The 21,376-nt window shown below is 43.2% G+C and overlaps 1 protein-coding gene across 1 annotated transcript in view; it reads left to right on the forward strand.

Moving 5' to 3' along the window:
- Positions 1-1,967: 1,967 nt before the first annotated feature.
- LOC311238982 (kinesin-associated protein 3-like) overlaps positions 1,968-21,376 on the forward strand; it is an 81,243-nt gene continuing 61,834 nt past the window's right edge. The window contains 3 exon segments of the mRNA XM_084327196.1: positions 1,968-2,104; positions 5,956-6,084; positions 6,555-6,712. Coding sequence (XP_084183322.1) covers positions 2,073-2,104; positions 5,956-6,084; positions 6,555-6,712 — 319 coding nt within the window. The 5' untranslated portion in view covers positions 1,968-2,072.

Below are 21,376 nucleotides of genomic sequence, written 5' to 3' on the forward strand. Positions count from 1 at the left end.
TAAAGACTACAAAACAGCTATTGAGTTGCACAGGCGCCGCTGTGAAAGTCAAGCAGCCGGACTAGCTTATACACAGTTGGCATCGAGTTGTACCACAGTATTAGTGTATTTCATTTCAAACCTTTATTTAAACTCGAAAGGCAACTGAGGTTTCCCTCATTTACAGTCACGTCGAGTGTACATACTGAGTTAAGCAAATAAGGCATATCGAATCACACAGCATTTAAAATCAGAACAATAAGACAAGTAAGTGGATAACAATCAACTAAAACATGTACAACTTGATTGACAAAGGTTTGAGATCAAGGTTTTAAACTCTGCAACAGAGGGGAGAATCTCAAGCCTCTGTTCTCAAGTATATATATAGAGCTGGAGTCGTATTACAGTAATATAAACAGTATACAGCTGGAGTTGTATTACAAGATTAGTATATATAAACAGTATATATACAGCTGGATTTGTATTACAGTATTGCTATATATTTAAACAGTATATATATACAGTAGGCCTACTTATATACACATCTGTGATATTATGGTACCTTAACCAATGCCTCCACCACTGCTGCCACAGACCAATTTTATTTTAATCTTTTCAAATCTGCTGTGAACATTCATGTCCCTGACAGGAAGAATGCTGTTGATTTTGGTGACCCTGTGACCTTTCCTCTAGTGCCACCATCAGGCCAAACTTTAAAATGTCAAATAACGTTAATCTCAAATTAATCTCCTGACCATCACAAACCCATGAAGGTCAAGTTCAGGAAGGTTCAAGATTTGGATGATTAGGTTCCAGAGAGGGTTAATGGTTTTCCCTCCAATCTCGATTCATGCAGTAAATAATCAGTGATTCTAATCTGTCAATCATCATCATCATCATCTTTTATTTATTCGTACATGGAATTATTACAGTCCAACAGTTCATATTAATATGCTCCACTAAATTCCATGGCCAAAAGGAACAGGAAGAAGAAAACTCTTATTTGTACCCGCCCCTACACACATACAGTACACTGATCGACTAATTGCAATGTTTACCAAACCAAACAGAATGTACATACTTATTTTGCAGAAATGGAAACGTTAACACAATTAAATTAACATACATAAATACATTTTGTGTATCTATCAGATAAATAGCATAGGTTCATTAACACACACACACACACACACACACACACACACACACACACACACACACACACACACACACACACACACACACACACACACACACACATACATTTATCTATATATTTATATAATGTATTATTCTATATTATACTTCTATATACTATCAGTGTATATTACTATTGCACTTTACTGTTACATTTGCACTCTGGTTGGATGCCAAACTTATTTTCGTTGTACTGTACTTGTGCCATATGATGAATCTAATTGTATCTAAAACTAATCAAGTGTCATATGCTGAGGCAGTGAGGAAGGTGGAGGATAGGGAGCCAGGTCAGGTTGAACCGTTTGGAAGAGGAGAACACAAGGAGTGTATCTGGTTGCGAACATGACAGTTCTTGGCATTTGTCACTATGGTAATTAACTGCACCTGGGGAAGCAAGACAGTCAGACATTATAAGTTAAGTGTCCACAGCTCAGAAATACCTCAAAGCGAAGGACTTATCAGCTCAACAACTGAAGGAAATACTAAGAAAGGATTCTGACTAGGTTGTGGTTTTTGTTGTGTTTTTGTCTCTTATTTAGTTGTGTTATGTAGTAGAGAGACACACAGGATTATGACTATAGATGTCATATTTCGTATGATCAAAATAGTAGTAGATGGCGGTAATGCAACAATCATGGATGCCAACCGCCGTTAAATCGAACAAAGAAGAAGAAGAAGAAGAAGAAGAAGAAGAAGAAGAAGAAGAAGAAGAAGAAGAAGAAGAAGAAGACCGGAAGTGTAGTACCTTTTGACAGTAGTGGTGGTCATCATCACCACAGCGACGGTACTGTGATTTACTTGATGCTTAATTCTGGGACTAAATGAGATTAACATGAATCGGTGCTTTTGAGATGAACCACTGATTTCACATCAGAAGAAGCACGAGACGCACGAAGATGCAGCAGGATGACGCGCGCTTTCTGAAACGGTAACATTTGGCTACTCTTATTTGGTTCCATTTATTTATTTACAGCAGGTTCAAATACTAACGTTAGTTTAGTTAACGTTTAACCCGGCTTTATAACCAGTGGTTAGTAAACGCTAGTTAGTTAACGTTAGTTGCCATTAGAAGACTAACGTTACAACACACCCCGCGGTGTTGAAAGGAGGTGGTAACTTCCAGGAAAAATGACAGGGTATTGCTAATGCGTGACATTAATAATGCAAATGATAGCAATGGTTTTTGCAGGCGTTGGACTGGAGCATGTTATGTGGTAGTTATTCACAGCATGTTATATTAGATTCGACTCAAATGTATTGTCATCATGCAGCACAAGTACAGTACAACGAAAATAAGTTTGGCATCCAACCAGAGTGCAAATGTAACAGAAAAGTGCAATATACAATGTGCAGGAGATTAAATTATGTATTAATTAATTATGTATACTCTGTCAGGATCTATGGGTAACAGTACTGTATATAACAATACTGTATATTTGAATACCGTTTATGTCACACATGTATCAGTACTAAATACCTGTATGTCCCTATGCCATAAATGTCATGCATGTTGTGAATGTCATAAATGTCGATATGAATTGAAATGGGGGACCCTGATGTAAACAAGACAAACGTCTTTCTCTGGTCTGCATCCCCTTAAAAAGGGGAACTATCTTATAAATGGCCTTTTTGAGTGTTTAGCATTGTTTCCTAGCTATGTGAACTTATATTAATATGATCTATGTCTCAAAATTCTCATATTGGCGCATTCTTCCAATTCTCCTCTCACAATATTCACCCTCACTGAACTGAGTCGTTTGAAAATGTGCCTATATGTGATGTCATATAGTCACTGCTGCATGTTAATGTTCAAGAGGCGGCGCAGGCCACACAGTGGTTTAGGAGCCCAGGCTCAAAACAGCTCGAGATCTTGAGGTAGAAAAATGCTGTTTTTGAGGACTTGATTAGAAATACAAAACAATGAATAAAAAAAATATATATATTACAGAGGAGTTCCATAGACTCACAGGAATTGTGTAAAAGTGCCCAAATAGTGAAAGAAATAGTAAAATAGTTCCCCTTTAACAATTGAGCCGTACTGTATTGAGCCGTACTGTATTGTACCCATTCTGGAATCTGTTAAATAAAGTTTTCATTCATTCATTCATTCATTCATTCATTCATTCATTCATTCATTCATTCAAACTGGGTATATAATATATAAATTAGTAAGAGTAAGTAAGGGATATATTATGTACAGATATGATATTTAGTATATACAGATATGTAAAAAGGATTTTAATGCAGGTATGTAGTACAGATGTGTGTGTATATATATTTATATAGGCCTATATATTAGTGCTGTCAGGCGATTAAAAAAGTAATCTAATTAATTACAGGATTTGTAATTAATTAATCTAATTAATTGCATTTTAATCGCATAACCATTTTATGCCTGGTATTCTTTTTTTGTATTTTTTTTTTTTTATTATTTTTTAAACAAACACATAAACAAACATGACAACACACGATAAGATATACAAGCATTAGTTGACAGTGCACATCCAATGAAATCACATTTTAGTTAATTGTCTTATACAGGATATACCCTTAATACCTGTTATCTAAAAACCTACACATTATGCTCTAGCTCGTACCCCCCCCTCCCGGACCCCCCATTGGATAATCCATCCATTTTCCCTCGCTCCTAACCAGACATTACCATTATATGCTAGTTTTTATTTTCTCCACCACTTCTAACCACAATGTCATTTTGGATTCATTAAGACCCCAAATTCTTGCTGTAGATATTTCTTGATAGATCACATCGAGATATGTAATAATCCAGACCTTTCGGCACATTTTTTCCGGTTGGAACCATCGTGATGCCTGGTATTCTATAATCATATTTCAAATTGCATGTGTCCGGATGGCAGAATTCAGTACTGTATCTACAAAACCTTCTGTTTAATCATCTTCCATCTATTAATTTGCTTAGATTTTTCAGGTCTGGTCAATTTGAGCATAGTGTACAGTCAAAGAGAAAAACATTTTAATTGATATTCTCATTTGGTTCATTACAATTTACTCAAGCCTAGTAGTTTCAGATAATGGTTGAAGAAGTGCGTCTTTAGTCGACAGCGAAAGATTGGATGGGTTTCGGCTGTCCTAACTGGGGTGGGTAGTTCATTCCACCATTGTGGGGCAAGGACTGAGAATAGGCGACTTCTCTTTGATTATCCTCCCAGAGCTCGGATAGGATTTGGTCTGAGGCGGCCAGAAGATGCAGAGCGTAGGGGTCTTGAGGGTGTGTAGTTAGAGACCATTGACCGGAGCGTTTCCCTTTGCCGCACGGTATGCCAGGTCGAGGGCCTTGAAGCGGATTCGTGCAGCAATGGGGAGCCAGTGCAGGTCCCTAAGAAGTGGGGTGACATGGGCCGACTTCGGTAGGTTTGAGATCAGGCGGGCCGCTGCGTTCTGAATATGAGTTGAAGAGGCTTGGTGGCAGTGGCCGGTAGTCTGACTGTTCGACGTTACCAGTGTCAGGGTCTCGGCTTCTGTAATGGGAGAGAAAGATGACCGTGAAGGATGAGGTTTTCGATTCAGCATTTGGAATTGGTGGGGGTTGGGAGAAGGAGCTGCGGATGTTCTCCACTTTTTCCTCAAAGAAGATCGCAAAGTCTTCGGCAGAGAAAGATGAGGGAGGGGGGGTGGGGGGGGGGGGAGTGAGGACATGGTAGCATGCAGTTTGCGAAGATTCTTGGCAGAGGCCTCGATCCTATGGTGAAAGAAAGAAGCTTTGGCATTAGTAATGGTTTTGGAGAATGTTAACAAGAGGTTGTGATATGTGTCGATGTTTTGATTTGATTTGATTTTATTAGGGATCCCCATTAGCTGGTGCGATAGCAACCAGCTAGTCTTCCTGGGGTCCACACACAAAAAACACACAAACAATCACTATTGCAAAAAACAAAATTATTAAAAGTCAGTACACACAATGCATAATGAACCTACTGTAACAATTAATATAGCTAAAATTACATTAGTGTAAAACAAAAACAAAAAATTATGTCAGCAGTGAGGCGTGACTTTCTATACTTCCTTTCAGCTGCTCTCAGGACCTGTCTTTGTTCTCTCACTGGATCTGTCAGCCATGGACTGGGTGGGGAACGGCGGGCAGGTTTCTCAACGAGGGGACAGAGCTTGTCGAAGGAGGTTGCAAGGGCTGAGAGGAGGGTGTAGGTTGCCATCTCTGTGGAGAGAGCAGAGAAGGTGTCACTCAAAGGTAGAGCGGATAGTATGTCAGAGGAGAGGGTGGAGGGGGATAGGGAGGGCAGGTTGCGTCTGAGTGAGACGGTTTGAGTTGGGGTGAAGACCTTTCGGTTAAGCATGAGAGTTAGTGAGAAGGATATGAAGGAATGGTCAGATACATGTAGGGGAGTTACCGTGGTGTTAATGATGCTGGAGTTACGGGAAAATATGAGATCCAAGGAGTTGCCTGCTTTGTGGGTGGGAGGCATGGCAGTGGGAGTCAGGTCAAACGATTGTAGGAGGGAGACTACTATAACTGACTGAGATGAGTCAGGCAGGTTGAAGTCTCCCAATAGAAGGAGAGGGGTACCATCTTCCGGTAAGGAGCTTAGAAGCATGTCCAGCTCATCTGTGAAGTGATCGAGCGGATGTTTACTTGCAGTACAGCTTAACGTCCACAGCCACTTCACTACACTGTCCACGTTACACTTTTATTTATTTTAGGACATCACCATGCCTCATTTAATCATGACTATAAATGTGAAAATGTCTCTCGTTCTCTCTCTCCCTCTCTCTTGTCTCTCACAGTAAGGTGAAGGCAGGTAGTCTTGATGTCCACCCTACAGAGAAGGCTCTGGTGGTCCAGTATGAGGTGGAGGCATCCATCTTGAGACAGACTGGAGACGTTCTGGGAGACCGCAAGGAGGGACACAAGATGTAAATACTCTGTAGTGTCCTCCTCTTATCTCCTTTCTCTCCTTTTCTCTTCTTGTCTATTATCTCCTTCTCTTTTCTTTTCTTCTCCTCTTTTCTTCTCCTCTCCTTCTCTTCTCTCCTATCCTCTGAATTAAAATTATGTTTTTAAACCCAGTGTTTTTTATTTACCAGGGTAAATCACCACTAGGAGCTTCATCTGTACAACTAGTCTGAACACTGTTGGTGACTGAGCAGCTCCACTAGAGCAGTTTGGAGATTTAAGTGCCTTGCTCAAGGGCACTTAAGTGGTGGGGTGTTGTGGGAGGGGAGAGCAAACCACTGCCCTACAACTGTCTCTCTCTTTCTCTCTCTCTCTCCCCCCTCACAATCTGTGTCCCTCTCTCTCTCTCTCTCTCTCTCTCTCTCTCTCTCTCCTTTTCTCACAATCTGTCTCTCTCTCTGTCTCTGTCTCTGTCTCTCTCTGTCTTCAGTATCAGGGTGAAGAGTCTCTCTCCCAGTACAGACGTGGTGGCGTTAGCCAGGAAGGTGGTGGAGGAGTGTAAACTCATCCCTCCGTCTCGTCTGGCGCAGGTGGAGCAGCTGCTCTATTACCTGCAGAACAGGAAGTCTCCTCCAGAGGACAGCCCAGGTGTGTCACGCTGTCTACCGTCCCAATACTACCATGTACCATATATACCATATATTATATTTATAAATAGTAGCTTTTGGCCTGCAAGTGGGACTTTAAAAACCTCTTAAGCCCTAGCCATATTTTCAGTAAATTCGCCTAAAAGTACATACCCAAGTAAATGGAAGATTGCTCCACTTAGAATAGAATAGAATAGAATATAATAGAATAGAATAGACTTTTAATTGTCATTGCACAGTATACAACGAAATTTCAGGGGAGCTCCCACAGACCGTAGTACAATATATACATACATGAACACATAACACTGTACATAACAGAATATTTTAAATAATAAAGTGCATGATGAGTGGTAACAGTGATTATCAAGTCCAGGTAAGTGCATGGTGCACGTGAGGGGACAGTCAATGAGCGTTTAACAGTCTGACTGCTTGGGGGAAAAAGCTGTTCTTAAATCTTGAACTCTTGGCATGTATGGACCGGTATCTCCTCCCTGAGGGAAGGAGCTGAAAGAGGTGATGTGCTGGGTGAGACTGGTCCTTGATGATACATTTGGAGCGGTGGAGGCAGCGGGAGGTGAAGACTGAGGTGATGTTTGGTAGAGGAGTCCCGACGATCCTGCCTGCCGCCTTCACCACCCTCTGTAGAGCCTCCTGCTCTGCCTTTGTGCAGCTGGAGAACCACACAGACACACCGTAGGTCAGCACACTCTCAACCGCACAATGATAAAAGTTGACAAGGAGATTTCGTGGCAGGCCAGCCTGCTTCAGCTTCCTTAGATACTAGGATACCTTCTACAAGGTATCTATGTTCTTGGTATCTAGGGACATCTATTTCTTCCCCCATCTTTGATGGTGAATAACACCATGCTAACATTGACCAAATGTGAAGAATTGAGCCACTGAGCTAATTCAGGACCTTCTTGACATCAAGTGTACAAAAAAATCTAAGCAAATGAACAAAGGGCAGATGATTTACAGGTTTTTTTTGTAGATGCAGTACTGAATTTTGCCATCCGGATACATGCAATTTGAAATATGAATATAGAATATCAGGCCTATAAATGACCATATTATGGCCAAGTCATACATGTATGGATCGGCCCAAATCTCCTCTTTCCAATGGCAGAGTTAAATCTGGATTTAGTACCACCAGGTGCCCGGTACAGGGCAGCAAAGACTGAATGAAATCTACTGTAAGTACAATTACTTTTGTATAATGTCCATAGCTCCGTAGGGCTGAAAAAATTGGCCAAAAATGACATTACAATATTCCTTAAAAAAAACACATCGGTTTGAACCATTCGAATATCTATTGTTGCGGATTATGTCCACAAGAGGAGCAAGATCAAATTAATGAAAGTTCACTGTATATAGAACGGACATTTATACACAGCAGCGCATCTCCGAAAAACGTGTGATAAACATCAAACAATATATTTTCCTTGACATGAAACTTGAAATAGTAGGCGGCTGGGTGGCGTAGCGGAGATTGCGCTAGTCACCAATGCAAGAGACTCCGGTCTCGAATCCCGTTGTCAGCATTGCCTGGGGCTTGGGCCAGTCGTCATACTATCTCAATTGACAGAGGTAGCGGGTGGAAGTCAATGGGTGGGGATTGGACGTTGTGGACAGCGACTCCTACAGGTCGGTTGGGTGACGCCTGCACAGCAGAGACAGGAAATATCGGGGGCAGCGTGAGCCTCCCATGCGTTACTCCTCGCCACTGAGAGTCCGCGCTGTCTGGTGAAAAGATGCGACAGGCTGCCTCCTCGTGTACCGGAGGGGACACGTGATGCAAGGCTTCTATCCTCACTACAGCCAACCAGTGGGAGGCATAGTCTAGCAATGTTCAAGACAGGGGAGGGGAGAATTGGCAATACGAAATTGGGATGGGAGAAAAATAGAAAAATAAGGAGAAAAAGTGGATAAAAAAGAAACTTGAAATAGTAATCAAAACATTGGGGATCCGTATTATGCTTCTGTCAATTCATTATTTAATATCTGTTCAGTAAGCCTACACTGCAGTAGCCAATATACTTGTTTCATGTTTTGTTTAAATAAAATTAAGGCACACAATTCCTAGAAATGTGACTAAACAACATTGTTTTTCCCTGAGGGTTGATTTACAATAAAGTGCTATAAAAAAACTGAAAAGTTAGGGTACTTAAATTCTTGATGCTATAAGTCTCAAAACGCTAGCGTTAGCACTTTGCTAACGAACGATGCTCAACGAACAATAACACTATGTAACAACCATCAAATGCACTCACAGAACACACATCCACATGCACACACTCACTTAAACAAACAACTCACTGCAGCACTCACTTTACACACTTTAGAATACCTAAACACAATTTATATTTATTGATAAAGAATTTGCACTACAACCCATACCTCATTACACCTTACTGTAAATTGTACCTCATCCCATTTCTGCTTTGCACTATATAGTATATTGTATAGTATATTGTATGGTAACTCAGTTACTTCTACTCTGCATTGAACATTGTACATATGTACATTTACATTTTACATTTATATTTAGTCATTTAGCTGACTCTTTTATCCAAAGCGACTTACAAGTTCTGTACGACAAGACGGCAAGAAGGGTACAACTCTATCAGCTGAGTAAAAATTTTCATCAAAGTGCTGCGTGTTACAGTGTAGGTTAGTTTATTAGGACAAGTGCATGACCGTAAGGTTAGTCAGGGTTAGATTTTTATTTTTTTTATTTTTTTATTATCATTTCAGATAATTGTTGAAGAAGTGAGTCTTTAGTCGACGGCGAAAGATTGGACGGGATTCGGCTGTCCTAACTGGGATGGGTAGTTCATTCCACCATTGTGGGGCAAGGACTGAGAATAGGCGGCTTCTCTTTGATGACCCTCCGGGAGCTTGGATAGGAGTAGGTCTGAGGTGGCCAGAAGATGCAGAGCGTAGGGGTCTTGAGGGTGTGTAGTTAGAGACCATTGACCGGAGGTAGGCGGGAGCGGTTCCCTTTGCCGCACGGTATGCTAGGTCGAGGGCCTTGAAGCGGATACGTGCAGTAATGGGGAGCCAGTGCAGGTCCCTAAGAAGTGGGGTGACATGGGCCGACTTCGGTAGGTTTGAGATCAGGCGGGCCGCTGCGTTTTGAATGAGTTGAAGAGGCTTGGTGGCAGTGGCCGGGAGGCCAGCTAGCAGTGCGTTGCAGTAGTCGAGGCGGGAGATGACTGTTGTTGATTGGACGAGGAGTTGGGTGGCTTCTTTTGTCAGGAAGGGGCGTATCCTTCTGACGTTGCTCAGGAGGAATCTGCAGGTTCTGGTTGTCGCTGCGATGTGAGCAGAGAAGTTCAACTGGTCGTCGAGGACAACACCAAGGTTCTTGGCGGTCGGGGACGTGGTCACAGCTGCATTCTCGACTGTGATGGAGAGGTCGGTCAGGGGGGAGGATTTGGCCGGCAGGTGGAGCAATTCTGTTTTGCTTAGGTTCAGTTTGAGGTGGTTGGTCGTCATCCAGGCGGAGATGTCGGACAGACAGGCTGCAGATAGATCTAGGAGAATCAGGACAGAGGAGAGGCCTTTCGCTTTTGCTAAGTGAAGTGCCTCTGTGACCGCAATGAGGGCCGTTTCTGTGGAGTGGCCAGTCTGGAAGCCAGACTGATTGGGGTCTAGGAGGTCATTCTGTAAGAGATAAGCAGTAAGTTGGTTGGATACAGCACGTTCAAGTGTTTTAGAAAGGAAGGAGAGAAGAGAGACAGGACGATAGTTGCCTATGACGGTGGGGTTCAGGGTTTCTTTTTTTATGAGGGGCGTGACTCTGGCTTGTTTTAGGGAGATGGGGACCACCCCCGAGTTGAGTGAGGAGTTGATGGTTGCAGTTAGGAATGGGAGGATGTCCGGTGCTATGGCCTGGAGGAGTGGGGAGGGTAGCTGGTCCAGCTGGCATGTAGTCGGACGGTTCGACGTTACCAGTGTTAGGGTCTCGGCTTCTGTAATGGGAGAGAAAGATGACAGAGTGAAGGATGAGGTTCTCGATTCAGTGTTTGGAATGGGTGGGGGTTGGGAGAAGGAGCTGCGGATGTTCTCCACTTTTTCCTCAAAGAAGATCGCAAAGTCTTCGGCAGAAAAAGATGAGGGAGGAGGGGGTGGGGGGGGGGGGGAGTGAGGAGGGAGGACATGGTAGCATGCAGTTTGCGAAGATTCTTGGCAGAGGCCTCGATCCTATGGTGAAAGAAAGAAGCTTTGGCATTAGTAATGGTTTTGGAGAATGTTATCAAGAGGTTGTGATATGTGTCGATGTCAGCAGTGAGGCGTGACTTTCTATACTTCCTCTCAGCCGCTCTCAGGACCTGTCTTTGTTCATACTGAACACTTGTGTCTACGTACGTGACTTCTATTTTTTACTTGCTATTAGGGATGGGTACCGAATTCGGTACTTTTGAGGTACCGAACCGAAACACGTCGGTACTACCGAGTATCGAATCAAGTGAGAAACCTATTTTTTTTTTTTTTTATCCTTTTTTTTTTTTTTTTTCATGTCAACGTTCACACGCACAATATATGCTTACCTAGGATTTGACTTGATTCAACAACAAAGCAGTCGGAGCAATGACAAGCCAAAAACTGTCGAAATTGTAGTTATTTGAAGTTTGGATTTTTTTTTACGACTGAGGTAGGTAAATTAAATTTCTTGAGACTAAAGTACAGAAAAAAGGTACCGTTGGGTACCGGTATCGATTCACAGGTACCGGTACCGGTATCGGTTCAAATGTGAAAGGTACCCATCCCTACTTGCTATACTTATTTTATTTTATACTTATCTATTTTTGTCTAGCACAGTCTCTGGAGCGTAACAGAAAGAAGCATTTTGTATAAAAGTATTCTGTACTTCTGTATGACAACTAATAAAGAAACTTGAGAAGAAACTTGAACTTAGCACACAAAAAATTAATACATGTAACGTAGCTGATTTAACGCTAACTGGTTCAGCTGCCGGTAGACCATCGGCGTACGAATTGGAAGCGCTGTGGCGTGTCATTCTTTAACCCTTCCAGAAGCTTTGTGGTCCGGTCTTGAACTTTCCATAAATCCATTTGGTTAGATCCAGCACTGAATGCATCTTGTGATTATTATCTTCGACGACGACAACAATATTCCTGGTCGATTTCGGACATGATGTCACACGAATGCCAGGCTGCTGAGCCAATAGATTAGTTTTAATTAGTGTGAACGTAAGGTGCACGTAAAGGGCGCAGTGATATCCCATGATATAGCTGTCACGTCTCTCCTGTCCATCATGCAGCGCGTTCAGACACACGCGAGAGGGCGACAGCCGGGGCTGTTTTAATTTTTTATAAAACACAATTCGAATATACATTTTTACAATCTAATGTGTGTTTTCTTTAACAATTAGATTATTAATTCGAATATAGAATATTCATTGACAGCCCTATAGCTCTGCCATTGTTTACGCTGTATTTTCCTAGACGTTCACAGAAAGGTAAAGAAACAATATAAGTTGTATTTTATGGCAATAACGTTGAGGTTTGTTCGACCCGTGAGATTTTCACGTCAATATTTGTAACATCACGTTGTTTGTCTGTGGCTGGTGTGAGCTGGGTAGTGTAGTTTTATGGAATTTCCATCGAAAGCCCTGGGTCTCTTTCTTAGGACTACAATGATTTCATGACGGCTTCCTGTCCTCACGTCTAAATCGTCCGTTTTCCGGTGCAATGCGCAGAGATTTTTATAAGCTCATATTTCGCTAATAACACTCATTGGTAAACAAACGTTATAGTGGCTATTTACAAACAATTTTGTCTTTCGTATTTGCCACTTCCACTCCGGGGATAGCTTTAGTCTACGCGCACATAATAAAGATTCTGATCCATCCTTTGGCTGTTACAATGAATCAATCATTTATTTCTAATAAGCAAAACAAACAAAACTCGTATATCTAATACATGCGTGCGTTGCGTGCAGTGCGTCTGTGCGTGCGGTACAAAAACTGTTTGCCTTCCCGGTCCACGTCTCCCACGCAAGCCACCACCCCTTATCAAGGTAAACTACACAGGTGGATAGCTCAGGTAGGTCTCTTTAAAGGGAAAGTGCACATAGTTTCAAATCATAAGAATAGTTACAATAAGATAATCAGTGTAAATAATATCATTATTTGTCAATCAAATTATCAGTTTTCGTTTTCATATTTCATAATCCATAAAGCATTTTCATAATTCAAATAATTGCATGATACAAACTCAAAGATTAAATAACTCAAGAACGGCTCCTACATGCCGGCCTCTAATTGTCCATTATCCTAAAAAGGGACAATTATTCTATGCAAATATGTTAACAGGAGCCTGAACATGTCTTTATATAGTTCATGTAGGAATAGAAATATTCCAAAAAGGGGGTATGTTCCACGAAAAAGCGTATAATCCACAAAAAAGGTATAATCCATAAAAAAGGTATAATCCATAAAAAAGGTATAATCCATCAGTGTAACAAAGGTTTGGGCATTGCCCTTGAAAAGGAAAAAACAAACGAGCGCGTGAAGAAGTCAGCAGGGGCTAGTCAATGTCAGTCAATCTGCTTCTTTCAGCAAGCATAGTTTGCTGATGGGCCTTTCTAGGATATTGTACTTGGTCTTGACCTTTACCTTGCGTACATGCCCTCTGCTGTCAGGCATTGTCTCTTCCACCTCTTCCACCTCTTCCTCTTCCACCCAAAATTACTGGGTTTAAGGCAACGGCTGATGTGGAGGTTTGACAGCTTGCCTAGATCCTCCAACCATCTCTGCCATGACCGAGCGTGGGCCTCTGGGATCTTGTCATCCCATCCACAATTAATTTTGCAAAGATCTTGCATGATCCTCTTCGCTGGGAGAACCAGTGGGGCGAGGAATCCCATGGGGTCGTAAACAGAATTTGTCACAGACAGAATACCCCTCCTGGTTAAGGGTTGTTGCTTTGTAGCAGTCTTGAAGGAGAAGGTGTCAGTTTCCACATGCCACTGGATTCCGAGAGCTCGTTCCACCGGTAGTTCTTCTCTGTCGAGATCGAGCTCCTTCACTTCCTTGGCTTTATCTTCGTCTGGAATGGCAGACAGAACAGCATGGCTGTTACTGATCCACTTTGTAAGTCTTTTTCGCATTTTCGCTTTCTTCTTGTGGTACACACCGTGGTGAGGTATGTACCACACCTTTCCATCTTCTCTGTGCAGCCGTCCTTCTGGCACCCGCTCGGCGTGCCCCTTATCCAAGATGTCACTCATGGGCCCTTTATAATCAGCAAAGTATGCCTCGTCCCTCCTGAATCTCTTAATGAGGTTCGTGGCTCGCTGCTCTGCCATCCTTCTATTATTTGGCAGATTCACGTCCTCTTTGCGAAATGGCAATCGTAGTTGGTAGTGACCATCCTTCAATGTGATGGACTTAGCTGCAATGTCCAGGAATTTCTTGTCCTCTACAGACGGCTCGGCCTTCTCATCGTAGCCTCGCTCTGGGAAGTCTTGATTGTACTGTTTGATGAGAAGTTCTTCCAGGTTTGCTATGGTGACTCGGTTTGATGTTGTACGTGGTCGACCCTGCTTGTCAATGGGCAGGCTGCCGCTCAGGGGACCATTAACCACCCATCCGAGACAGGTTCTCACTGCATAGGGCCCGTTTCCTTTGCTGTTAATTATTTCCCATGGCTCCATGGCTTTGACAGCATTAATCCCAATCAACAGTCCAACTTCCTCCTCAATAGTAGTCAGAGGTACGTCTTTCAGATAAGGCCATTCTTTTAGACCCTCTTGTGTTGGTATGTTTTCTTGTGAGACTGGTATAGCGAGCTGTGTGTACACTTCAGGGAGAGCAAAGAAGTTATTGCTTTCCAAATCACTCACTTCCAGCCCATCCAATCTGTAGCTGCTCACAGGCCGTTCCTGGCCCATTGTCCTGAGCAGTATCTCTGTTTTCTGGCCTCTGGCGTCCAGCTTCTTCATCAGGCTCTCGGTACAGAAGGTAGCAGAGCTTCCATGATCCAGGAACGCATATGTTCTGATTACTTTGCTTCCTTTAGCCATCTTAACCTGGATAGGCAGAATGGCTAGAGCACATTCCTTTCCTCCGGCCCCAGTAAGCCCGCAAGCCTGCAGTGAGACCAGGGCGCTGGAAACTTCCTCACCTTTAGCTGTAGCTGTGGTGGTGCTCTCTTCCTTCCTGGGGTTGTCTGTTCTATTTATGTGCAGGAGAGTTGGGTGTTTGAGCTGACAAGAGCTACAAGTCAGGCGATTCCTACACAACTTGCTCATTTGTCCTCTGTTTAGACATGCAAAGCAGATTCCCTTTGTCCTGAGAAATTCGATCTTCTCCTTATGAGGCTTCAGAATCATTTTCTTACAACACTCCATGGCGTGTTCTCCAGTACAAAATAAGCATGGCTTACAAAATGCGTTTGAACTGACTTTGCCATCCAATCTTTGCTTCTCCATTTCCACTGGTGTCACGGATGTAGCAAAACTGCTCCTGCCTTTGCTTCCTGATGCCTTGGATTGATGCTGGGAGTTACCCAGCCTTGTTTTAAGGCCTTGTACCTTTGGAGTAGACTCTTGAATATTCCCAAATACTGGGTCTAGAATAACTCTCACTTGCCGTTCTACAAAGTCAACCAGGTTTGTGAATCTTGCTCTTTGCAGGGTTCGTTCATAATAGCTGCATGCTACAGATCTCCATGAATCTCTGAGCCTGTAGGGTAACTTAGAAATGACCGTTCTCATGTTGGATGGATTGTCCAGTTCATGCATGTACTCTAGGGCCTGCATAGCATTGCAGCACACACTGAGAAATAGTGAATAGGCCTGTAGTGCTGCCCCATCCTCAGGTTTGATAGCAGCCCAATCCAGTGCCTTCTGGATATAGGCGCTTGTGATTTTTATTTTATCACCGAAGTGCAGTTCCAGCAGTCGCCTTGCCTCAGCATATCCTCTTGCAGGATCCATGTGCTGGCAGCTGCGTACCAGCTCTCTTGGTTGGCCAGTGGTATATTGCTCCAGATAATATAATCTGTCCCTACTGATGTCCGTGTTGAACTCGATACCGTGTTCAAAAGCACTTATGAACGACTGATATTACATTGGGTCTCCTCCAAATGTTGTGATTTCCCTTGCGGGTAGCAATGACGGCCTTTGTTGGTGCACAAGAAGTTCTGTCATTTGACTCTGCCTGTGCATGACAGTAGCTAATGTGTTCTGGTGACTTTGGTGACCATGCCCTGATGGTGCACCTGGTTGAATACCTCTCCCTAGTGGACCAACTTGCACATTGGTAATGTGTGATGGCCTGGGCTGGTAAGTTGCTGCTCCTGGCTGAATGCCTCCCCCTAGTGGACCAACTGGGACATTGGTAATGTGTGATGGCCTGGACAGGTAAGTTGCTGCACCTGGCTGAATGCCTCCCCCTAGTGGACCAACTGAGAAATGGTCAACATGTGATGGCCTCGACAGATATGGACCTGCCTGTGACAGGGGTTGACTGTATTTCGTTTCCATGGAGTGGTCAGGTGGCATCCTTGACCTAGCTCCTAGCTGGGGGGACTGTTGTCTGTCATCGTCAGGCGGGGGGGGGGGTGCGCTTCCCGGATCAATAATGTCCATTGTCATTGGGGGTTGATCTTGCCTGGCTTGCATTTGATCAAGATACTCATTCATGCCATCTGTAGGAGTCCTTGCCTGGGATTCACATGATTTGACCTCAGCCTGGGATTCCTTTATTTTGTCGTATTTTTCGAGGACTTTCAGTTTAGCATCAGATTCAGCAAATGCCATTTGCATTTCAAGTTGTTCCTTCCTTTTTTCAGTTTATCCTCTTCCTCTAATTTCTGCTGATTTTGCAATGAGAGCAGCTCTCTCCGTTTCTAGTGTTATACGCAGAGTTGAGGTTGTTGATTTAGTGGTCTTTTTAGATGTGCTGCTGATGCTGTCCTCTGGTCGAACTTGATCCTGGTCTTTATAACCAGGTTTTATTCTGTTTCGAACATCATTCATAAATGAATTGAATTGTTGAACCTTTGGTTTATACCAGTCGTATTCATCACCCTCTTTCTCATCTTCATACAACAGTGCTTGGACAGATTGGTGCATCTTCTCAAATTCATTCATTAAAACATCAAAGGCTTGCAAATGTTCATTCACCTTTTCCACGTCTACGTCATCAAGTCCGTCGAACAGCGCATCCAACTCATTCTTGCGCCTTGTCAATACACCGAGCTTCGCCCTGCGAGAGCCAATCAATTTCACCAGCTCTCTCTCAGCCTCTTGGGCCATTTCCGTTTCAGACATTATTTTAATTATAGTTGAAATATCACAATAATGTGTGACAGCGTCAGTGATGCAATGTCAACAGTTTAACTGTTCAGAATTCCCGCAAATGTCATTCACAGTCCACGCGTAAAGACGCTTCGGTGTTTATTATTATGCTTGTGAAACACAATGAAACACAGTCCGTGCGCAAAGACGCTTCTGTGTTTATTATTATGCTTGTAAAACACAATGAAACACAGTCCGTGCGCTATGGTCAAACAAGTTTATCCACAGCGGAGAGTAATTGAATCAGAGCCACCTCCCGGTAGCCCTTCCACAATGACGTCGGATCCAAGATTAAGTCATTCAAGTTCATATTATCCCCGCGGGATCCCCATCAGGGTTTCCGTTAGAAAAAATTGTTGCCGGTCTCAGGGTCCGGTAGATTTTTATCTACCGGTCAAATGAGAGAAATTCCGGTCAGAGTTTATTGAGCTTAAAAACAACAGGCTATATAAAGAATGACATCCTCAAGGCATGTAGATTTATAATATTTTAACTTAAAGCTAGGCTACTTTTGCGTATACAGTCATTATATTCCAAATAAAATAAGTCCAGAGACTCCGTGCTGCTGCCGACTTTAAATCAAATAGACCTGTGTCTGTGGGCAGTCGGCCCGACATTAATAAACAGCAGTCTGTTATAATCACATTTATGAGCTAACGAATTCCGTTATATTGGACATTTGTATTAATTATATCAAGCGAAGAACTGAGAAATTTGGCAGAGAGACGGCAACATTAAGTTCAAGTTCAAGTTCTTTAATAGTTGTCATACAGAAGTACAGAATACTTTCATACAAAATGCTTCTTACTGTTACGCTCCAGAGACTGTGCTAGACAAGATAGTATCAAATAACATAATAACATAATATAGCATGAATTTAGAAGAAGAATGAGGTCACAGTTGTTCGGTATAGACATATGTACAATGTTCTGAGTTACCATATAATATACAATACACAATACTATGCAGTGTACTAATGTACAGTACTATCTAGTGCAAAGCAGAAGTGGGATGAGGTACAATTTTAGGTACAATTTACAGTAAGGTGTACGAGTTGTAGTGCAATCCTTCATCCATAAATATAAAGTGTGGGGAGTGGGTGCTACAGTGTGTTTGTTTAAAGTGGGTGTGTGCTATAAAGTGTGTGTAGTGGGTGCTACAGTGTGTTTGTTTAAAGTGAGTGTGTGCGTGTGGATGTGTGTGCTATGTGTGTTTGGTGGTTGTTGTTGTGTAGTGTTCATTCATTGTTCGTTTAGCAGCCTGATGGCCTGGGGATAGAAGCTACTTCTGAGTCTTTCTGTGCTCGCCTTGAGACTCCTGTGTCGCTTGCCTGACGGCAGCAGTTCAAAGAGGCAGTTGTTCGGGTGGCTCGAGTCCTTAATAATTCTCTTAGCCTTCCCCTTGCAACGCTTGTTGTAAATGTTCTGGAGAGTGGGGAGCCCCCCTCCAATTGTGCGTTCGGCTGAACGTGTCACTCTTTGTAGTCTGCTTTGGTCTTTTGCAGTGCTATTCCCAAACCAGGAGGTGATGTTGCCGGTCAAGATGCTCTCTATTGTACATGAGTAGAAGTTCTTAAGGATCTTCTGGCTGACTTGGAACTTCCTTAGGCGCCTGAGGAAGTAGAGGCGTTGTCGTGCCTTCTTCACCACACTGTTAATGTGTATGGTCCATTTCAAGTCCTCGGATATGTGGGCTCCGAGGTACTTGAAGCTGTTGACTCTCTCAACCGGTGCCCCGTCGATGCTGAGGGGGCTGTAGTCCTTGACCCCCGACCTCCTGAAGTCCACAATCATCTCTTTTGTTTTGCTGACGTTCAGGGAGAGGCTGTTTTCCTGGCACCATCCCGCCAGGACCTTGACCTCTTCCAGGTAGGCCCTCTCGTCGTTGGCAGAGATCAGGCCCACCACCACTGTGTCGTCAGCAAATTTGACGATTGTATTGCTACTCCGCTGAGCCACACAGTCGTGTGTGTACAGGGAGTAGAGGAGGGGACTCAGAACACAGCCCTGGGGGGCCCCTATGTTGAGGGTGATGGATGAGGAGGTGCAGTTGCCTGCTCTCACCACCTGGGGTCCCATTATCGTGGGTTTGCGTGATGTATATCTCCACCTAGTCCCAACGACTTGGTGCTGGTCATAATGTCCGGTGAAAACAACTCCCTCCAAGCACAACTTGACCACCCGAACCGTACCAAAACAGGCCAAAATTAAATAGCCCATGCGACGAACGATTCATTACATTCGTTTCATCGTTGCTCCACCAAGCAGCCGGTCCAACAATATCAGCGCGAGCGCCGCAGTTAGTTTGCAAGAAGCATCCAGCTGCAGACCCGCAGAGCAGCTTTCCAGGTCTGGGGACCGCACTGTGCCAGCAAAGCTGGTGGGTTCTGTGGGTCTGCAGCTGCATGCCTTCCGCAAATCCAGCAGCAAGCTCTCGCTGAGCGAAGCAACGACAACAAACGCAATGATTGTTTCGTTCATCGCATAGGCCACCCAACTCCAGCCCATCCAAATACAATTCAAATAATCAAACTGTGCCCAGAGGGAACTATTTTCACCGGACACTATGACCGGAGAGATTAAATTTGTCGGACTTCAACAGATTTTGCCAGTCAAATACCGGTAATTACCGGCTAACGGAAACGCTGATCCCCATGTGTTGCGCAATGCAACGTTACTCACAACCGCGCAGTATCTTGTAGATGTTGTTGTTGGGGATCCTCTTTCTCCCTGGGTCCTGGGTGAAGCGAACGTGTCCTTGTTGAAGTCCTCTTCTTTCAGGCGAAAGACTTTTATATCAGCATGAGTTTTTGTACTTAATATAGTGGCTATTTACAAACAATTTTGTCTTTCGTATTTGCCACTTCCACTCCGGGGATAGCTTTAGTCTATGCGCACATAATAAAGATTCTGATCCATCCTTTGGCTGTCACAATGAATCAATCATTTATTTCTAATGAGCAAAACAAACAACTCGTATATCTAATACATGCGTGCGTTGCGTGCAGTGCGTCTGTGCGTGCGGTACAAAAACTGTTTGCCTTCCCGGTCCACGTCTCCCACGCAAGCCACCACCCCTTATCAAGGTAAACTACACAGGTGGATAGCTCAGGTAGGTCTCTTTAAAGGGAAAGTGCACATAGTTTCAAATCATAAGAATAGTTACAATAAGATAATCAGTGTAAATAATATCATTATTTGTCAATCAAATTATCAGTTTTCATATTTCATAATCCATAAAGCATTTTCATAATTCAAATAATTGCATGATACAAACTCAAAGATTAAATAACTCAAGCCTCTTTGTAGTGTGAATCCAGTGTTTTTGAAGGTGCTCTTTGCATGGCTCTGGAAATATTTCTTTCAAAGTTTCATCACATTTGATGATGTTCCGTTTTATAATGTTCCGTATAGCGGGAGCCTCTGTACTGTATCTAGTGCAGAAGTACACCTGGTCATTCTTAGGGCCAAATGTGATGAAACTTTGAAAGAAATATTGCCAGAGCCCCCTGTGTGCTCCTTCAGGAGAGCTCCTACTCTAGGAGACAGACTAGTACACAGCCACTTACCAGCTGAGGAAAGAACCACATGGCTACCTAAAGTTCCTAATGGAACGTTTCAGTGTGGCCACTGTAAACAGTGTGACATTGTGGTGAAATGTAAGGGCTTTACCCATCCTAAAACACAGCAGGTATACACAATGAGACATTTTATAAACTGTAAAACTACCCATGTTATTTATATACTGTGTTGTTGTGATGTAGTGATGTAGTGGTGTAGTGGTTACACCACTCGCCTCACAGCAAGAAGGTCCAGGGTTCGATTCCCGCTTGGGGACCAGGTTTCCATGATGCCAGGTACCCAGGTGGGGTATCTCCCAGGCCTTTCTGTGTGGAGTTTGCATGTTCTCCCCGTGCTCGCAAGGGTTTCCCCCCGCTAAGATAAACCCAATGGAAAAACATGCACAACAACAGATCGCTAACGCTCAAGTCAAGTCAAGAGTTTTAATTGTCACGGCATACAGGTATACAATGAAATGCGGGTGGTCTTGCCCGCAACGATGTGCAATACAGTGGTACATATAATAGAATCAAAAGAAGGAAACAACATTGTGCAGTAACAGGTAGCAGGTAACATGGAGTGACATCTCGGTATCTGTTCATAGTTATTTACAGAGCATGTGGGACATGCTAGTTAGCTTTGGTAGTGCAATACACTGTTCCTGTTATTCTAATTTAAAGTGTCCTTTCCTTTGGCCATAAGTGTGCGTGTGTGCGACATGAGTGTGTGCCCGCTCATGTTAAAGTGTTAAGTGGCTGCTCGTGTGTGAG

This window comes from Notolepis coatsorum (assembly GCF_963971535.1).
Source record: "Notolepis coatsorum genome assembly, chromosome: 13".
NCBI lineage: Eukaryota > Metazoa > Chordata > Actinopteri > Aulopiformes > Paralepididae > Notolepis > Notolepis coatsorum.